We start from the raw sequence: 21,816 nt of genomic DNA, 5'->3' as shown, positions 1-21,816 counted from the left end.
CTCCATATACTTTCTCAGACATCTGAATGTTCAATGTTAAAGAAATTTAAACTTCCCATAGGAAAAATTTCCTATGTAACTGAAAGAATTGAAAATCAAGTCAAACAACTACAGCTACTAATTACCTTATACCTGACCATCTCAAGTTAATTAAATTCAATCAACTTTCAAAACTGGTTCTATACACTCCTTTGCCTTCACTGAACCAGACAAAAGGGTGTAAAAGGGGACACGATGTTGTCTGACCCTGGCTGGATGCCAGGTGCCCAAAGTCTTAGTCACTACCCTCCTCAGAGAGGAGAATACTTTAAACACTTTTCTCTACCATTTACTGAGTAAACACTTCTGCAGTACATGTAGTTAAGAGACTAAGTCATATATATATATATATATATACACACACTATAAATATACACACACACGCGCACATACATATAATTGACCAGCCAGTCAAAGGAGGGGATCGGGGCGGATCGTCCTGCTCTGCTCTGCATTTAGGCACCCTCACCTTGAGCATTGTGGACAGGTTCAGGCATGGAAATATAAAAAAACCATAAAGCTACTAGAGAGCATCCAAAGGAGGGTTATGGAAATGGTGAAGGGTCTGAAGGGGAAGCCTTATGAAAGGCAGAGGTCACTTGGTCATTTCAGCCTGGAGGAGACTGAGGGGAGAATTCATCGTGGGTCTTCAACATCCTTACAAGAAGCATCCTCACAAAGAAGCAGGCACTGATCTCTTCACTCTCATGACCAGCAATAGGACCTGAGGAGGTGGCACGAAGCTGAGTCAGGGGAGGTTCATTTTGGATAAGGAGAGTAAGTTTTTTACCCAGAGAGTCGTTGAGCACTGGAAGAGGCTCCCCAGGGAAGCAGTCACAACACCACACCTGACAGAGTTCAAGAAGTGTTTGGATAATGCCCTCGGGCACACGGTGGGACTCTTGAAGCTCTCCTGCACAGGACCAGCAGTTGGACTCAGTGATCCTGGTGCATCCCTTCCAACTCAGCATATTCTGTGATTCTATAAATCAGGTTTAGGGTTATACTCAGCTCACCATGCAGTTCCACGTTATAAAAAAGTACAGCTGATCAGATGATCCTGTTAGATCTAGTTGCCTAAAGAAAAGAAATAACCACTAGCAAGGTTAAATGTGCTTCAAAAGGAAGTTTGGCAGGTGATACATGATTTGCTGTTTACCCATTTTAATAGTATGTATTATTTGCCCATTTTCCATATTTTTGGCAACTGAAATAATTGTTTATCATCCTTCTCCTCTGATCTTTTTTTTTTTTTTTTTGGAAAACATGTTTCATTGGAAGAACACTGAATTAACAGAACACAAAAGACAAATCACCTGAACCATGTGATGTGTTCTTTTCTTAACACAGAACAAATAAGGTTGTTGTCGATTAACCCCCTTCTCCACCAGTACAGAGTTCATATTTCATTTTCACTGATAACTTGGCAAACTTCTGTATGCTACTTTACAGTTACATACTCAGTACATAATAGGCAGCACTTGTTATATTCTCCTCCCCCTGACCTACAGATAAACTTCCCTGGTTTACCTCTGCCTATAACAGCTTTTATTGTTTTCTGTAGCTGCATCTAGCAAACACCACAAAGTGTTATTCACAACTTCTCAGGTCTGTCCTTTATTCTTCTAACATTCTCATAAGACTACTTTGATTCCTTTATGCTTTTCCATTTCTCTTCACCTTTTTTCCTGTAGATCGCAACTCATTTCATTTCGGTCTCATTTCTTTCTGAGAGTCATGGTTTCTACCCTAGTGTTACTTTTCCCTTTTTTACTCAGAAGCTGTTTTAAAATGGTACAGTTCTTAGCCAGTCACATGACAGGACCTTGGAGGATAAATAGGGATTTTCATCTGTAACAAGCTAAGGACATGTGCTGAGGCCAGGATATGTCCTAATGACCTTTCACAACAAAGATAAGGTAAGAAAGAGGAATGTTATGCAGGAAACAGGAAGAAAGTAGGAGTTCACTATCTATTCTCAGGATTTAAAGCACCTTGGAGAACTTACAGCTGCTTTTTCCCAACCCACAGCAGTCTCAAGCAACATACATAAATTGAGAGAGCACTGGGGAATAAAACTCAGATCAAGACACTTTGAATGGGGGCACCTGAAAATATTTACAGCATTTTCAAAGCCGAGTTTTAAGCACAGATTTAGGTGTCTGTAGCAGAGGTAATCTCTGTGTATGCCAAGAGCACCTTCAAGAGCCCTCATTAAAAAATAAACAAAACCAACAAAAAGTCCCTACAGCTAAATCATAATTCCATTTAAGAACATGCTGCAATAAATAGGCATCCAGGATCCACAAAGAGCCTTTCTGTAGGACTCCTAAGATTTTTTCCAAGGCACCTGCAGAAAATCCTGCAGAAACAAAAGCAATTCCAAGTATTCAAGCATCCTAGATCTTTCCAAAACTAATGGACACTAGTTCATAAATTCTGAACATTTCTAAGCAGGAACAGTTTACATGAGAAAACACTCACTTGGCTTACAGTTATTGAGGAAGTCAGTAGCCAGCCCCAGTCTCACGAGTCACAGCTGATTGCACTGCCACAAAATCCTTCCTGCTATACAGCTGTCAAGCCTGAGGTGTTCATAAAACAAGCTTCAGAGCAGTATCTGCTTGAAAAATACTGGTTCAGGTGTTTAAGGCAAATCACACAGGAAAGATTAAGTGTTTTCATGTACTTTATGAACTTCAAGAGTACTCCATGACAGAAAAAAAAACCCTCTAAATCAAAGCTGGAATGAAAAAAACTCTTGCTTGATCTCTCTCATTACTCCAAACGGTGTTAATGGCATTTTGTCCTTTCCTTACTGAGGAAAGCCAGGGTGGTTCACAGCAGATACAACTCAAGTCTGCATATTGCTATTATTAAAGTGTACTTCTGCCACTATTCTCATTGCAGAACTAGAAATTACCTAAGCTGAGATTATTTTAAAATTTTGAAGATTTTTCTTATTAAGAAAATCCTGAGCTGGGAAGTAAGGCACAAGACAAACAATAGAGGCCTACAGAAAATGAAAATTACAACTCCTTAGATCTCAGACATGAATGTCACTAGCATAAATTCAACAGAGGCTGTCATCTAGCCTGACCTAAAACAGAAACCTGATAATTCCCCTTTGCTTCTCTTAGTGCAACTCAAAGCAAGTTAAGAGAACTTCACATTCTTTCTTTCTGAGTGGGTTTGAGTATGGTGTCAATCAGAAGTTACTTAACTGAAAATTGGGAAAACAAATCCAAGTTTTGGTAATCAAACTCCAGGTTTTTTCTTTGAAAAATGGCCTACACATATATGCTTTATATCAGAGTACCTCAAGCTATTAAAAAAGCAAATACTCAGCTTTTAAGAAGCAAAAAAGAACCTTATCTAGTAAAACGAACAAGTATTTTGCATATATTTCATTGATACAAATGCGGTAACTCATGCCTGCAGATTTTTTTGTTTTGTTTTGCATGTAGCATGTGTATGGGGACAAACCACCCGGCAATCACTTCTTTTCCACCTGGAATACAACTTGGTGCATTTTGCCCTTTGCTTCATCTGCTGAGGAAATACTGAAACACCACTCTGCAACTCTGATGTCTATCTGCCTGCATCTTCATGTTAATAGGCCTGTAAATCTTTTCACCAGTTTCAACTTAAATACCTCTTATAAAAGTAGACATGAAAAGTTATACTCTAGAAAATGAGATACAAGCCAGACTGTAACTATTCATAAACAACTCTTCCAGCTCAACAAAGCTGAACACACAACTTTTCCCATGTGAACAGTGTCACTGTCCTACCATGCAAGGTACAATTTATCTACTGGTTAGCTTTTTACAATTCCCATGGCATTCAGGAAAAAGCATCCTTTTTGCACTGTTCTTCAACTTCCTGAAATTCCCCAGTTACAAAGTAACTGAACAAACTACCACTTCCTTCACAAAAAAAGCCAAATGTTCAGAGCAGTTACCACCAACCTACAGATTTGCTTATTTGTTTTCACAGCTCATTCCATATGTTCTGGACCTGGATGTATTCACTCAAATGCCAAAACCACCTCTATCCTCTCAAGTTTTCAACATGAAATTCAGAAGATCACTCCAGGATAATATGGATAGGACAAGAAAGGACAGAGGGGCACAAGCCATGATCAGAATAAAATAAACTGCGTCTGTAACATAGTACTACTTTTGAAACAGACAGAAGTTCAAAAGAGCACTGTATTCATCCATAAGCAAGGAAAACTCACAACAGAAGGCAGCAAACTGGTTAAAGGGAGAGATGTGCATGTGATAATTTAGGATACAATGGACAACATCAGTATCCTATGTTAAAAAAAGAGAAGCTAAAGATATGATAAGCTATAGAATTAAGATAATGAGCACCTTAAAAATTAGTTAACTTGATGGAATAGAAAAAGGGAAAGCAATGCAATGTAGCAGGTAACAACATTAAATAAAGAAAAGTAAAAAATCACTCCATGATTCTCAGTAAGCAGCATGTATCAAAGCAAGAAAACATTGCAGTTACTGGGAATTGAGGCTAACACTGAAGTACATACTTTGACTACGAGAATAAAGGAAAAAGGAGCCTATTTGATACCAGGAAAAAAAAGAAAAAGTTTTATGAACACATTGTACATGTACCTATGTTGAGATGCTAACAAAACCCCCCCAAAAAAAGGGGGCTTTACTTTAAGTTTACTAAACTAAAAGTTTACTGCAGTGTGAAGGAATTAGCTCTAAAAGCACACATGTGAATTGTATTTCGGCTACCGTGTAAAACCACTTTGGAACTGGCAAAGGCTGCCATTAGTTAACTAGAAAAAAGCAAATAAAACACCAAGTTTTAAAGAGTGCACATCTTAAAATTATTTTTCAAAAACACTTAATTCATGAGATTCAAACTGTGAAGAACTTGTCCCCTGCTTCCAAAATATAAAATGGCTGAAAACATGCTAACTTTCAAAAAAACTTTGAACAGAAAGGTAGTGAAATGAAGTACTACTCACATGATTTTAAAGTTGCATTCTACATGGTGATTATTACTTAAAGTCATCAATGGAAAAATTCTATCAGCTGAATCACAATGTGTGTTTTATTAAATTATATATAAATAATAATATTATGTGTGGTTAGGATTTTACCGGACAAGGCCAGTCAAATCATGGTTATTCATGCCTTATTGAATACTAAATAGCAGTATTCTTCAAGTTAGTGTATTTCTCTCCAGAGTCACTGAAAAGCTCATGGGTCAAGATAAAGACAGAAAGACCACTTACCTACTGCCAGTGTGGTCGATCAGATTTGATTTAGGGAAAACTGACTTAAATTACTGCAAAGTAGAGTTGGATGGTGAGAAACAAGAGAAGCACAGGAGGATTGGGAAAGAGGACTACGGTCTAACACTTTAATTCTGCCACTCCTTCCTCATGCTTTCACATGCCCCAGCAAGGATTGTATCCATCACTGCAATTCTTCAGGCCAAACCTGTTACAGCATGGGGTCTTTGGAAGCTGCAGGCTTTGTTAAGACATATCCAGCAGCCACTGTTGGGTTCTAAACAGGTTGCAGTGTTGTCATCTGGACTGGTGTGATTCTCTGCACAGGTTACACCAAAAACTCCTGCACAACACTCTCCTCTACAGACTGCAGGGGACCTCACTCTGTGGCTAGTGCATCTCTTCCTGCCCAGCCAGCTGTTTCTCACACCTTTTCCTCACTCCTCTCTTTCTTACACGCTGCCGAGCAGCATTTTTGCCATTTAACTCTGTTTACTTTGAGATGTCACACAGTGGCTGTGAGGCTCAGCTGTGCCCTGCACTGCGACCCCTGAAGCTGACCATGTTCTGTGCAGGACAACCAGGAGTCTCCTTACAGAGGCTGCATAGCAGACCCCAGCCCCATGACATATATTCAGTGCAATCATAACAGCTCATCAAGATCCTTCTCTCACTATGAAGAATTTTTGACAACACTTGGCTCTAGAACTACAAACACTGAAGTAATTAATTTTGCAAGGATTTTTTAAATATCAATATCTATTGTGGATCTGAGCCTCAGGAGGGAACAACTTAAGGAAAGCATTGTACTTCATTACTTATAATACATATTATTAATAATGTACTGAAGTCCCAAAAGACATTACAAGTTCCAATTTTCTATATTTGCAATATTTGCGCCCTGCTGCCCCACAGAAAAGCCAAGGAGATCCACAAATCTGGCAAATGAAAGTCTACCAAGAGTCACAACACAAAATTCCGGTTTCCCATCAAAACCTAATATAAACACTAGACTACAATGTCTCGTCTTTCCTTGTTGTTATTCATAAACAATAAGAACCCACTTTTTAGTTACACTGACTGGTTGTGTTCTTTTTACATTTACTTGTACTATTTTTTTACGACAGATTAGGAGTTTTTGATTAGGAGCTTGCTTTACAGGCCAGTAAATAAGACAGTTCTATGCCTATTGGAAGTGATAAACCTTTAGGGGCAAAACATGGGATATATCTAACTTCTTGCTCATTAGCACATTAAAAAGAAAACTTTCTCATAATAGCATATTTCCACATGTAGGAAAAAAACTTACAAAGAAAATAGGCTTAAAAACATAAAAGCTATTCAATGTTTTTACATTATTTGCTACTACCCAAATATTCTGCTTCAGGTCTTGAGTCAGGATATTTTCTTCTCAAAATGTCTTTAAACACTAAATTTTCTTCTAAATAATGATCTCTTCTTTTCAAAACCTAGTTAAGGTAGTGGCCAGTGAAAGGAGTGCATATAAGCAGAATTTAAAGTTAGTTTGTTAGCATAGTATGCAAATTTAAAATTAGCTTGGTTTAATCCATTGCAAAGAAGCTCTCTCATGGGAGAACCTTCCTTTTAAGTCTGGATCAAGTATACATTGCATGTTACTTCAGCACTGAAACCACACTTAAAATTTGAAATTACAGATCTCAGGTGTAAACCTGGTCAATCTGTTTTTCTGCACATCTGCCAAATAAATTCAGATACAGAAATTGATTATATTAAAAAAAATCATAATTATTTGTGAAGAATTAATCTATCTTACAGGACAGTATCTTACATGATATAATCTTTTAGATTAGTATTTTATCAAATTATTTTTTGTGTTAATGAAGTGGAATTGGTAGGTAGTCATGCTGTGTTGGTTTATATGTAAACATACCCCCGACACTGCTATTTTCAATTGCCTACTGAAAAAACAATTACTAAATAGCAAGACATAGAGTATAACAAATGTGTACTTGAAATGTCACCTAAAAAGTATTCAAAGACATGGAATGGCACTGTGTTACTAGAAGAAAGAGGGCAAGGTTGAAATAGTTGTAAACCAGCATGTGCTTGCAGCTGTCACCCTAAGTGATCTACTAGTGAATACAGATACATGTAAAAGTTCCATGGATTAGTAAACTGGTATTAACAGATTTAGAGACACACAGAGAGGATATAACTCTGGGCCTGTAGGATATAACAGGATATAACTAATGGGCCTGTCCTGTTTAAACATAGTCTGAAGAACTTGAAACTTGGTCTAACTTATAGAACTTACCTTTAGAGCTAACTATCAGTTATGGAAATGGAAGCATACATGTTATTACTTTGGTGAGAACTAAGTCTAAGTGAATCCCCTGCAAACAAATACATACGATACTCCTCAGGTTTCCACTTGGAACAAAATATTTGCATTATCCACCAACAACATGCATCAGCCACAGAAAAAAACTGTAGAAAAACATCAAGCTAGAATTGATACAGATCACTATGTTAAACTTCTTAGGAACCACATAATATACAACAAGAAACTAGATTAATTAACAGGAAGGAAGCCAAGCAATTTTGTATCAACTTTAGAGAATACAGAAAAACTGTATGAGCCACTTTTCTTAAAGGTTAATTTTACTGGACAGTCAAATATAGGAGCAGGAATCACACTCACACTGCTGCACTCCTAAGACAAGTATTTATATATTGATTAATTTAGTTGTACCTCACACAATGTACTGCAGTGTGTGGCACAGGAGACCCAGCACTCTCACATACACCACTGGCAAGAGAACAATATGGATTCCACAAGTAAACTACGAGTGAATATCCAGAGAAGGTACTCCACCCTAACAGAAAAGCCATGCTTCATAGCACTGTATTGAGCTGACAGATAGAATACAACATTCTGGACCTAGATTCATGGCGATGGGAATGGAAATTCCTGTTCTAGGAAATCAGTGGCATTCCAACTAGGATAAAGGCCTGATGTACCTGCAGAAGCACCACACTAAGACTTAAGATTAGCTTGGTTTGAATCCAAACATAAGCAACTTAACACAGTACAACTGTGTAAGCATTTCTATAAATGCAGTATGAACATTATTAGCAACAGGACTTGCTAACTGTGCAATTCCCAGACCTGAGCTGATCTCATTAACTTGTTATGAAAACTGGCTCTATCAACTAGACCTTGGAACCAGGTGTCTCTTGTTATGATACAAAATTTAAGCATGAGATATCAAAGACCTGGAAACTATGGACACAGATGAAAAGCCATAGCCCTAGAACCATAAACAATTCCTTAACGGTCATATACCAGTTAGTGAAAACATGCAACCTCCACAGCTGGGAAGATGATTTTGCTCTTGGTAGCAGTGGCTACTTAAAAGAAAACACACAAACAGCTGTGCAACAGGGCAAGGAAGCCATAAGGCTGCAGCCTGGGAAAGGACCACCTCTCCAGTATCACAGCACTCCAGTCATATATTAAAAGATGCTTACAAAAGATCTTGATTTGGGCCTATTGGAGTGTACCAATATCACTGATGGGACTAACCAGGGGAAACTGAGGCAAGTCATGACATCACACCGCAACAGGGCCTGTGTGTGTGTTTTGGCAAAAGATGTATGCTTCAGTTCTATACCCGTCCTGTCATCCAACCTTCCCCATTCCTCACTTAAGAGTTCTCCAATTAGGTTACCTTCACCTCAGCAACTAGGATCATCAAGAACAAAGATATCAGGCTAGAAATACTGTAGTGGCTAGATGGTACTGCACAGCTACAGGTAATTTAGGATGTAAGTCTAAAGTGACTGCTTTGAACACAAGATGATAATGGTTACTGTGTAATAAGTAACTTACAGCAATAATTAACAATATGCAAGAACTAATTAAAAGGAAAAGGCATGTTGCTAATGAATGTCAATCTAAAAGCTTTCATTCTAAAGTTTAAAATTGACCTGAACTGTCAGTCTAAACTCTGCCATCACAGCTACCTCTAATTCTTTAATATATATTTGCATGTGTATACATATAGATCTATATATGCACACATAATTAGTTTTGAAAGAGCTGTAAAAGAGAACTTAAGAAAGAGCAACACTTGTCCTTAAAAGACAGCAACTGAACAAGCTTTAAGGACATATTGGACACCACTTAGAGTACAACCTCAGTTAAGTACCTGGAGACCCGGGGTAGTAAATTCTGTTCCAACTAGTCCTCTTAACTAAGGAATGATGGGCTTCAGTTGAGAGGCAGAACACATCAAACAGATTTAAAAAGTGGTGGAATTGGCCACATTACTTGATTGATTTCACCCTAACTAGAATTCAACGTGAGCATGGGAAAATAGCAACTGAAGTATACACCTAAAGGAGGAGACAAGATGATGAACTGGGAGAAGAAGAAAACAACATTCAAGCAGTCATCTATGACAAATTATTTTGAATGTATGAACAGAAAGAAGCGCAGTTAAGCTTCAGAAAGCATCTAAAAAAGAGATGGCCAGCTGCATATTGGCAGCTGCATATTGGCAGATGAAAAGTATTCTGACTTTTTGACTTCATATTCTATGAATGCATATCCAAAAGTAAGGTCTAATACTGTACAAAACCTCAACAGAGCTGTTGAAAACGTCATTAACAGCTACCACAAGACACACCAGATAATAAACAGCAGTTGCCTAAGACGACTGTTGAGCAACAGTACAGCCCTGGAGGGGGTGACATATGAACCAACCATATTCATGAGCAAGAAATCAACTATAAATCAATCTTACCAAAATGCATAGAAATTCAGATTAAGCAAGAATATGGATTGCAAGTAGCATAGAAAAAATTGCTGAGCTATAAAATCATAGCTTTAATACCTAAACCAGTAGAATTTTTCAAAACTTGGTATACATCTGCAAGAAATACTCCACAGCATGAAACTGCTCCAATATACTGACCCACAGGCAAGTATTATGACCCTGAAGTGTACATCAAATAATGAACTGTGTTAGAATTTAATTATCTTAATAAAAAGTCATGTTGGGGAACTATATTCTCTCTGATAATAAAAGGACAGAAATACTGCTGGATTACAGCCCTAGTTTCTGGAGTGTGGTAACACATGATCATATTCAAATCCTAAAAACTAATTCCTCAACAATATTAAGTAAGGGTAAGATATTTGGTTAATGTACATTGTAGATTTTTTTTTACATCTTAATCATTTCAGAACCTGCATCATAGTACAAAGAACAGCCTCACTGAGCTGATCTGGACGTGTATTTTTCCATTTCTGACTTAATTTCTTCAACACACACTACAGAAGAACTCATCCATTTCTCCACCATGCCAAATAATTATTTTTTGCTTAACCAGGATATTAGCACTTTATAGAAATTCAATATACACATACATTTTCATTTCACATCAACCTATCAACAGCTGGTTCAGATAACTCAGGAGGCATACGCAAATTTGTACAGAAGATGTGAATGCCAAAACTAATTGTCCAGCAAAATCCTGTATTTCAAGGAACTCCATGTGTTGCACCAACAGCAGCCCAGTGTCATTATCTCCAAGGCATTTACTCCCTTTCCCTTCCTCCCTATCCTGTTGCTCTATGGCCTTTTCCTCTCCAGAACAAAACCACCTCAGGCCTTTCACATGAGACTAAGTACTCCTAAATACATTTGCCTCTATTTAGAATGTCCATTTCCCATTTAGTCAAAATCTCCCACCAGTTCTGATTTAACTACTTGATAGAGACACACACCAAAGCCAAACAGTACTAATTGCCACATGACCTAAATAAACCCCAACCTAGTTAAGGCTTGTATTGTAAATCTTAGCTTACTCAGGTAATTTTTTATTAGTAACTAAGGCTGAGAAGGCACTTTATCAAATTACAGAAAATTAATTATTCAATTAAATGCCCATCATGTCATTTTACACCAGATTGTTTTCCAGCCTCAGACATTTGGAAACAATATTTTACCCAAGCAATTAGCATCTACTACAAATTTACTGCTAGTGTTTCTGCCTAGGGCATGTTCTGATGGCTTAGCCTTTTTAATAAAAACTTTCACACTTTCACAAACACCTATCTGTTCCCATTCAACTTAACTAGCAACAAACTCAAGCAAACCTAACAGTAGATACAAACTGCAATTACAGCATTCTTTTATCATAAGCAGGTATCTTAGCAAGATCAAATTTTGATACAGTAGCTAGGAAAAAAAAGTAAATCCAAACTTTATTTACTCTATACCACTTCTATACACTACCACATCAACAGAGTCCAAAATACTGTTAGATTTCACATTGTATAAAGTGTAAAACTTTAAACACATCAATATATTCTTAATGTCAAGATTACTTTTTGAAAGTCTGCTTTGCAAGACATGATTTTTCATGCTACTAAGCACTGACATCTCCTTCAATTAAAAATACACATCTTTATAATAAAAACTTAGAGATTTGTAGGTTTGACGTTTCTGTGAAAAAAACTGGAAAGTTCTGCATGTGTTTTAATTGATAAGGGCATGAAGCATTTTCTGTTAACTTGTCAATCTATTTTTAAAAATGTCAATTTGTACTTCCTCTCACAAGTGCCCAATTATTAACGGTGGTATCGCTCTATAAATAAAACAGAAATACTACTAGAGTGAGGAAAGGTAGCTGTTCAACTAACCATATCTTTAAAAAGTGGAGCAAAATTTTTATTTTTAGTGGTTGATTATTGGATACAAACATGTCCATCTCTCTTCAAACTATATATAAGGAAATGAGAAATTTAAAACTCAAAACTGCCAGTTTAGCTCTTTCGTGTACAATGTTCTTGTCCGCTTTGTAAACTGAAAGTAACACGTTTACATCTGTTCTAATTTATAAAATGAATATTTATGAAGTTCTTTACAATAACAATTTACTACTACTTAGAAAGGAAAAAAAGCTAAGACAATTCACTAAGCTGTCCCTTAGACAGACTTCCATTTTCTATTCTCTTGCCTTTCCTGAGCTCTAGATATTCATAATAGATTCTCAATTCCCACACCTTTTAGAAGTTCATTCTAAAGTTAAAAGGCTGGCTTGCAATTTTGTATTAATATAAAATGTTATTACAGCCTTCATTAAGCAACTGTGCTTTCCAGTTGCTGCTTCTGGAAGAAAAAATCCCCAGCAAACATGTTTACTTGAAAGTATCTCCACTATTCAAACTGAATTTATTGTGCAGTCCTAGCTCAGGCATTTCCACAGAGCTGTCTAATTGTCTCTTTACAACACAACTGAAAAACAAACTACTCCAAAAACCCCAAACTACAAATCAACAGCAAGTTTCCATAAAGGTTTTGATATGTATATACATCATTGCAGTATAACCAAAGCCAAGGAAAACCATTGCATCACAGTTATTGCATCTGGTTTAAGCAACTAAAACCAAGAAGTTTTTCTACATAAATAAGACACAGAGGAAAGAAGATTAATATCAATCACTTGATTAAAGCTACACGGCAAATATAGATTCTATCAGTAGAAAAGCTGAAGTTTTAAGTTGGAACATAAGTTTCTGGAACTCTTCCTGTATACATAGTCACCTCTAGGGACAAAAAATACAAAGTTCACACACAGCTGAGTTTAAGCACTCTTAAAATTTTACCAAGCGTTACATTTCTCTACACATTTTTTAATATCTTCCAAATACATCCATGCAGAAAAGCTACTGACCAGAAAAAAAACCCCTAAAATTCATCAGATAAACACTTTGTTATTAAGAACTCTATAAAGAGCTTTGAGAATCTATTAATATAAATTCCTATCATGATCAAATTAATGTTGGCCTTCCTCTTACATTGCCTAAAGTGGGGGCAGAGCATACAATTTTATTCTTGATTTATCATGCTGTGACTACATGAATTAGTGCAAGTCACTCTGTACAACAGTGGCGATGGCACTGTAAGAACAGACACAGCAATCAAAGTAAAGACAGCACAACCTTATGGACCAGGTTGCCTAAAAGTTGAACTTCCAGACCTACAGGGCATTTTCTTTTTGCTCTTTTAATAACACACCCGAGACTTTCCAACTCCAAAACCATGCCCCAGAGATCCACATTCACACGACTGCCATGAACATGCATTCTTAACCTTGTACACAGAATTCCCCACTGGAAGTCTGACCTCAAGAATGAATGAACAACAAAACTTTAAAATAAAGAAGGATATTCTTAATAAAGACCAACTGGCCACTGAGTACCATCAACAGCAGTAATTTAGCACAGGCTAGATTAATATAACAAAGCTTAAGTTTGTCCATATATGAACTTTTTGTAATATACATAATTTCATCTCATTCACCGACCATATACCAGAACTTTCATCTTTCAGCCTCCAGCCTGTTATAAATCAACTAAACACCTCTGAGGTGTCTTGTCGTATGTGGATAAAAGCAAGTCACCTAACATCATACACTGACTTTCATCATCCTTCCCCAAACTTAATTCATATGGCCAGTTCATTACTTGATGTAATCCAATGACAATACAATAAATATTCATCCTTTGTTCATCTATTCCAGAGAAATTAGCTCTTTTCAGTCCCAGTAGTCTAACCAGATCTCATATCTTCCATTCAATGAAAGGTTACTGTCACATGGCCATACCTTTTCTGGACGTGTGAGGGTATAATTCTGCACTTGAAACACAAAAAAACTATGCTAATAAGCACAAATTTAACTAGTATTCTGTCATCAAATAAGAGAAGAGGTGAGTGTCTTACAAAATATTCCTGTAAAATTATCTATCAATCCCTACCCAGTAAAATACAAATAATACAACAAGAGCAGAAGCAACATGGGTTTCTACATACAATATTCATGTCTCAATTAATACTACAACTTATAATTAGACTCATCTTCATTGCTGAAAGTACAGTAATACTACTCAGTGACAGAAAACTTCCAAATTTATGCTTATATATTAACAAAATGTCATCATTCTATAGTAGCAGTAGAGTTAACTATGCACAAAAAATCATTACATTCCCCATCAGATTCAAACATGCATACCTAATCCAAGTGCCTAAAAGCTTTATGAAAATCCAGCTACTTTCCTACAAGGGAACATTACAGTTAACACCATCTCATACTACAGAAAACTGAAATGCAACAGGTTGAGATAGAAGTAGTTAATACTTCTGAATCTGGATCTGAAAGATCACGGGAAACTGAACTTAGGAGTATAGTGAAAGATTGCTGAAAAATGTTTAAGATCTCAACTACATCAAATCAGTGCAACTGAATTAAGCCAATAAGAAACCTGACATCCCCTCCTTACCAAATTAATTACCAATAATTCAGTAAATAGTAAGTTCCACTGAGAGCAAAGGTAGTTTCCATGCATTATCATTTCAACACTTATTTTATCAGCTATTGGTGTTTTCCTATGCATTTAAATACATGGTAGAAAGTTATAGTTACTGAAGACACTATGAGGATACAAAAGTAAAGATCAACTATGGGCCTCAGGAAGAATATCTTAAACATTTATCTTTGAGCATAATCAATTTTCAATTGAAAACCTAAGTTTTAACTTGAATACAAAATACAATATTCAATTTGCTACCAAACAACTATTAATGTTGCAGAAGCAACAGAAGCATCAATGCTAAAACTATGGCATTAAAGCACAACCTCTGAAAAACAAAGAGAGAATCATTACAAGACAGTTTCAAAAGTATATTTCTATATTCTAGAGACATGAAATGATCCAATAGTATTCCTCAACTTTTAAAATTTCCACAACAATAACTTTAATTGCAGCTAGATATAATTAACTGGAACTTACTAGCTTTCAGGAATACCATCTACCAAATGAACTGTCAACTACCATTCACAAAGCATGAGCCTGAACAAAAACAGAACTAAAATATCCGATTAACCTTTAGAGCTGTAGTTGTTTTTAATTCTTTCTCCATGTATTCAAGAAGTTCAAGAACTTAAAAAATAGATGCATCAATTCAACTCCAAGTTACCATATCTAACAAGTGCCAGAGAGAAAAAGAGAAAAGGTACCTGTAAGAAGTTCCAGGGTTTCATACATCCTAGTCTGAAGACACGCTTGCCAGCTTCCCCTTGTAAACTGCAATTTACCAAAACATTCCAGCAGCAATAGTGGTATCCCTATAACCTCTCACTCCACCACCACAGCTGGAATTCAAGCTGCTGAGATGTGCTGTACAGCATGCGTGCAAATGCCCTTTGGCTACATCCTTGCCACTACCTTCCTGTCTCTGCCTGGTTGGCATGCTAAGCTCTTGCCTCTTGAGAGATTTTTGGAAGTTTGAATCATAGGCTCAGGCTGCCATAGATACACCTCAGTGAGAACTCCTAGAGACTGTCATGTACAATCAAATCCTGATTAAGCCACATGTTGAGGAAGTTCTAGAAGTGCAAACAGTTCAAAAAAATAAAACACATTGTACAATCTGTTTGAATTTTCAGATGACAACAATACTTGCCAGACATCTAAATGCAAAAACTTCCTTTTCTTCACAAGCTTTTCTCCAAAATACATCCAGTTTATGTAATCAATCCAGCCCTTTTTTTTTAAACCAAGAGGCGTTAAATAAAATTCTCTTTGTAAGCTTATTATCAGTAAGGAAGAATACTTCTTGTTCATCATCCTTAATTCAACTTGAAAAATTCCATATATTTGGTGGAATAAGAATATACATGCTAAGATTTAACACTGGTACTTTAGGAATTTGTCTGTATGTGAAAGTCTGGCTATTTTTACTCTAAATCACATAACTGGACAGACTATTTAATGATATTGCAGAAAGACTGCAGCATGCTATTTGACAACCATAGTCATAATGTGTATTGTAATTCTGAAAGCCAAAAAAGCAGATTTTTTTATCTTCTAAGACAAATTAATCCTTTTCATTTTTAATGGAGTCATAAAGGTTGGGGAAAAACGTTAATGTTATCAAGTACAACCACCAATCCAGCACCACCACATTCACCACTAAACCATGCCATCAAATGCCATATCAACACTTTTTTGACACTTGCAGGGATGGCAACTCCATTGCTACCCTGGGCATCCTGTTTCAACATTTTACAGCCTATCTGTAGAAGCATTTTTACTGTGTAATCTAAACCTCCCCTTAGACAACCTGAGGGCATTTACTCTCATCCATCCACTTCCTACCTGGAAGAAGAGACTGAAATACAATTTGTTACAACCTCCTTGCAGATAGTTTAAGAGGGCCATAAGGTCCCCCCACAGCCTCCTCTTCTCCAGCCTAAGCAACCCCAGCCCCCTCATCCACTCGTCATAACACTTACGCTCATTTATATAAAGGCTCTTTATTCTTACCAGTCTATTCCAAACCTTCTTTTAGCATTTGACAAAAACAGCAACACACTAACTTGTTCAGAGAAAGAAGCACAGAATATTTTATGCTGGAAACCGACAGAGCTGTGTTCAGAAAGTCAACAACCACAAACAAAGAACCACTACCCTCTTTCTAAAGCAAAGACTGTGAAGGATGGTACCTCCTATGGGAAGTTGGTCTGGGGTCTTCAATTGACCTATAGAGAAATTTTTGCACCCTTCAGAGGCAGACAATCCACCCACAAAACCCTCTAATGTAAGAAAAGAAAAGCTGCTTGCCGAAGCCACAAATTAAAAGAGTTTGTTTCAGCTTTAGGAACTCCTTGCCCTGCTCCACAGTGTTCCACCGACACCAATGTCATAAGCAGATGACCTTTAAGAATTTGCCATACCCATGTTTGCTTTCACCAGACACAAATATATAGCACTTCAAAACATGAATCATGTCAATAATAAAATTGTACTTACTGTAATCTCAGCCTTGCTCAGACAGATAGAGCCTCTGCAGCCATACTCTGTTTCATCTTCAGACTTGTAATAACTGAGTGTGTTGCTTTTCAGAACTACCCATCGATCCTGCCACCCATGAATGTAGTTGGTCCACTGTAAAAAAATTTTCCAGAGATCAGCCAACAGAAAGACAACAATAAAAGAATGATGCATATTTTCTAGGCTTTTGAGTGCCTGAAGAAAAAGGTAACTTATTTTTACAAGTTCTTTCTAAATTAGAACTTTTTTCTCCTCAGAGATCCTAGAATAATTTTACAAACTCCCAAAGCAACCAAAAAGCAGTTGTTTTGAAGGGTCAATAAGACAACAGATACCTGGACTCCAACTGCACTGCCAAGGTCAGTCACAATAAAGGCAATAAATGTACTGACATAAATTGAGGAAAAAAGGGGAGGGGGGAAAAAAAATCAAACATTAATGACTGAGGCGAGTTTAGGCACCTGATTTAAAAGCTGGAGCTAGGCCAAAAGATTTAAGTGGAACACTGCATAATTTATTTTATATAAAATACTATATAAAGTTATCTTCATATAAATACAAACATGCCATTATCCCACAGCACAGTAAATAACTATTGTAGTGCCTAGGGGACTCAGTGTTTTATTAACTTAATGTTGCCCATACATACTGCTTTATCAGCAGACAGCCAATCAGGTTTTTGCTATTCAGATTTTTCTAGGGACTCCACACTCACATACTGAATAAAACCAATATTCAGGGAACAAATTCTGGATTCATTCTAGAGACATCTAGTAAGAAGTGACCAAAAGTTCTGATTATTATTCTCACAATTGCAACATTTTTTCTGACTGCACTTTGTAGACTCATATGAACTTCATAGAATCATCTGGCACTGACAGAAAATCAGGACTGTCCCATAATTCTGACAATGCATGGTGCCAATGTCATACACTTGATAAAAATAGAGACAAAAGCATTGAAACCAATCTTAGCATGCAAGCATTTCTTTGATTTTGACAAATGTTTTTTGATTAAAAACTCTGGTTAACGTTTAAGTCTATCCATCATTCATTATTTTGTAATCAAAAAAATGAGGGGGAAAAGTCAACTCTCAGTCTCGTCCCCACTTCATACTACATACATTAGTTAACACATACTCCATAATTACATGTTAACTTTAGTAATAAGACAATGAGGTCTAAAGAAAAAGATTATAGCTAAGAAATTCTTAACAATTTTCAAATGTAGGCAAGACCTTGATTTGCTCTTAGAATAAAAAGCCCTTTTTCATCTCTTAATACAGCTAATTGTTAAATACAGCATTACTTAAATAAAGCCTCAAGTGTGTTTAGTGCATGAAGTGGTAGCATAAGCATTCAGAGGTGTATTATTTCCTGCCCTCCACTTTTCCTATCTCTCATGTTCCCAACTCCTCCCAGGATGTGCAAGGCAGAGTCCAAAGTTATTTTGGGGGAAAAAAAAGCAAAGACAACGGCCTTTCCTTCTCTGAAAAAGTTAACAGAAACATATATAGCAATGAATCTTGCATCTGCTGTTGCAATCAAAGCTTGTTGCAATCCAAATGTGCCATCCTTAAAGTATACTTGGGTAGGCATGAGGTTTTGGCAGAGAAAAGATCAGTGTTTTTCCAAGCATCTAGATTCTCATGCTTCCTGAAAGCTTCTTCCACTGAAGTTCTTTCCTTGTATCCACCTTAAAACCATTAGCAGGAAATACAATGGAAAAAAGCCTAGAGTTTCAAAACATTTCAAAAGAGCAGCAGGGTATACTTCTAACAAGTTTCTCTTACCAAATTCCTCCATTACCTTTGCAACTTTTCTCTTTACTGAAGGCAAGAACTACTAAAACTACTAATCACACAGTGAACTGCAGCCTACTTCTATGATTTTAGAACTTAATTATTCACAGTAAGATATTAAAAATAGCTACTTCCTTATTATAAGGTTCAGTATGCTACCATTCCATTTAATTAGTTTACTTTAATAATTACTGAGGTATCAACTAACAAAAGGTAACCTTACCCCCCAAACATATTCATTGAGACAGGTTTCACCATACTTGACTATTCAGATTAAATTCTGGGTTCTCATGGGAATGACAGACACTCTCTGCTGCACTCTGCATAATCATCCACAGAAGTAAAAAGTTTGCACATACCTCAGCTAGAATGTCTGAAGCTATGCCTTCACCTGCTACACCACTGAGAAAGAACACCTGGACTTTGTATTTCATTTGCTAACATAAAAATTAATTACATCCTACAAATTACTTCCCCTCTAACGACGGAAGCATCTTACCCAAGGAAAACTTTGCTGTGAAAAAAACACAAACAAAACAGCAAAAGTACACCAAACAAAAATCTCTTATTGTAACTGCTCTAACACTATCTCACATCCATCTCATCCCCTCCTCCCCCCACCCACTACTAGATAAGATCTTACAAACGAGAGCAGAGATCCTTCTCTTCTAACCATTCCTCTTATCTCTGGGGTTAGAAACATTTCCAGCCTTGAAGGAGTTCACAAAGTCCCTCACAACAGCGTGAACTCAGTTATGGCTGTTTTCTACGCATTCAAGGCAGTGTAAGAAGTGTAAGATATCCGTATCCCGTGCCTCCTACGTTGGCTTGTGCCTAGCTTTATTGCGTAGGACAAGAAAAAAATACAGAACATAGTACTTTAATCTTACAGATATCTCAATGTTGTTCTGAACATACTTTCTATAATAAAAAAATAAAATATCCGTATGAAAACTAAGTAATTCAATACTCTAAAGTACTGCTGAAAATAAAATTTTCCAATATAAACCGACACATGTTCGGAAGCCACCTTCCGAGTGATAAAAGAGAAAATAACGATGGTTATTTTTAAAAGGGGAAATAAGCCGTATAGCCATTTTCCTTTTCCTCTCCTCCCGCTATCTCTTGCCGCAGGAGTATTTCAATGCCCTGTTTGGATACTTGCACTCAAAGCCTGCTCCCGAGGACACACGACTGCTTGCGGGCGCCTCCGGGAGCTCCCGGGTAGCCGCGACACCCAGGCCCGGCGCCGCTCCGGCCGGAGCCCGAGGCGCGGGGGAGACGCCCTCCCTGCGCGGCGGCCGGAGCCCCGCGCCGCGCGGCCGGCTGGCCCGGGGGGCGGCGGGGACCGCGGCTCTGCTCCACGAAAGGCTCGCCCCGGCCGCAGGGGGCGGCGGGGCTGAGGGAGGGGGCGCCCGGCGCCACCGCGGCTCCGCTGGCAGCGGCTCCGCCGTCAGGTGGCGGTGCCCCGGCCGTGCCAGCGCCGCCCGCGGAGCCGCCCGCCTCGCCCCCGCCACCGGGCCCCTCGGCCCGAGCCCCCGGGGCGGTCGGGCCTGACAGCGAGGAAGATGGGTGGCGGCAGGGCGCAGGAATGGGGTAGAGGCGGCTTACCTTGCTGAGCACCCCGCAGAGCTCAACAGGCAGTCCGAGCTCGGTCTCGGGGTCCTCCTCGGAGCCGGAGGAATTCCAGCTCTGGTTGTCCGACATGGAGACCGGAGCCGCAGCCACCGCCGAGCTGGGAAAGAGCCGGAGCGGCCCCCGCCCACAGCAGCCTTCTTCTGCCGAAGGGACCGGAGCGACGGGCTCTACTCGAGCGGATGCCGCCACCGAGCGCCGCTCGCCCCTGCCAGCGACCGGCCGGCAACCAGGCTCACAGCCCCGGGATCCCCCCGCCGCGGCCCCTCAGACCCCGCCCGCGGCCAGAGCCACAACACCGGGACAGCGAGGGGAGGAGGGGCGAGCGCGCGTCCGCCTGCCGGGCACCCGCTCAGCGCGCTCCCGCCGCCGCCATCTTAGGTGAGGCGGGCGCTCAGTGCCACCATAGAAGAGCACCCCGCCCCGGCGCGGCGCCCCGCGGGAGTTGTAGTCCTGCTCCGCGCCGCCGTGAGTCTGGGCGCCACAGCCCCTCGCTGGTGCCGCAGGACGTGCTGGGAGATGTAGTCTCACTCCGACGGAGCGCGGCCGCCATCTTGGTTTTGTCGTTCCTGTGGCGGCGGCGGCGGGCATCGCCTCAGTGCCGCCGGGGGAGGGGCGCTCCGCCACCAAGGGCGACGGGGCTGCCCAGGGCGGTGTTTGCTTTGTCTTTTGCGCTGAGGTATTCGTTTTATCTTTAGCTAGGCGAAGCGTCTGTCCGACTCTGCTTCCTTTCAAGGGCAAGGAGGTGTAGGCTCTCTTCCTCCCCTCAGACCGGCGGGACTCGGAGGACAGTTGAGGGGGTTGAGCGCCAAATTTTTCCCTAATCAAATATGGTGGAGGCGGCGGCGGGAAGGGGCGGGAGGTGATGCCGGCTGTGGGGGAAGCGGGAGGGGAGGGCGAGGCGTTCGGAGCCGTGCGGGTTGTGCTCCCCGGCGGAGTGAGGGGTCCGCGTCCCGCTGCGGCTGCCTGCTATTTGGGAAACCGCTTTCGTAGTTCGGGGAAAGAAACGGTGAGATTTTGGTTTTTTGTTCCTCAGACTTAGTCTGACATACGTGCTTTCGTCGATATTTATGGGTGGAGATATATTTGTAGGATTGGGAAAAAACCCCACCCTGTGGTACCTGTCACTTCACGGTTTGTGAGCGGCGAATATAGTGGTTTGGGAAAGACTTAAGGTTT

The 21,816-nt window shown here is 39.3% G+C and overlaps 2 protein-coding genes and 1 long non-coding RNA gene across 7 annotated transcripts in view; 1 reads left to right on the top strand and 2 right to left on the bottom strand.

Annotated features, from left to right (window-relative positions):
- The window catches only part of CERT1 (ceramide transporter 1), an 80,011-nt gene extending 59,055 nt beyond the window's left edge, over positions 1-20,956 (bottom strand). The window contains exons 1-2 of one of the 2 annotated variants that reach the window (XM_064403356.1): positions 20,614-20,956; positions 17,181-17,315 (exon numbers count right to left, since the gene is read on the bottom strand). In XM_064403356.1, the coding sequence (XP_064259426.1) occupies positions 17,181-17,315; positions 20,614-20,709 (231 nt within the window). In that variant the 5' untranslated portion in view covers positions 20,710-20,956. The remainder of the gene's footprint in view (positions 1-17,180; positions 17,316-20,613) is intronic. The other variant, XM_064403357.1, reaches the window with a different exon arrangement.
- LOC135291345 (uncharacterized) lies at positions 866-5,790 on the bottom strand. The gene is made up of 3 exons (XR_010354147.1): positions 5,315-5,790; positions 1,056-1,116; positions 866-952 (listed from the first exon to the last, which is right to left on the bottom strand). It is a non-coding gene; the product is annotated as an uncharacterized LOC135291345 (long non-coding RNA).
- Positions 20,957-20,996: 40 nt separating the features above from the next.
- The window catches only part of POLK (DNA polymerase kappa), a 35,046-nt gene continuing 34,226 nt past the window's right edge, over positions 20,997-21,816 (top strand). Inside the window, exons 1-2 of one of the 4 annotated variants that reach the window (XM_064403351.1) lie at positions 21,228-21,316; positions 21,674-21,812. The gene's annotated coding sequence lies outside the window, so the exon portion shown is untranslated. Of the gene's footprint in view, positions 21,019-21,161; positions 21,317-21,512; positions 21,647-21,673; positions 21,813-21,816 lie in introns of those variants that run through there. The other 3 variants (XM_064403355.1, XM_064403348.1, XM_064403349.1) reach the window with 3 other exon arrangements.

This window comes from Passer domesticus, chromosome Z (assembly GCF_036417665.1).
Source record: "Passer domesticus isolate bPasDom1 chromosome Z, bPasDom1.hap1, whole genome shotgun sequence".
Taxonomy (NCBI): domain Eukaryota; kingdom Metazoa; phylum Chordata; class Aves; order Passeriformes; family Passeridae; genus Passer; species Passer domesticus.
Note: the sequence above shows the minus strand (reverse complement) of the source record. Positions and strands in the feature narration are given on the sequence as shown.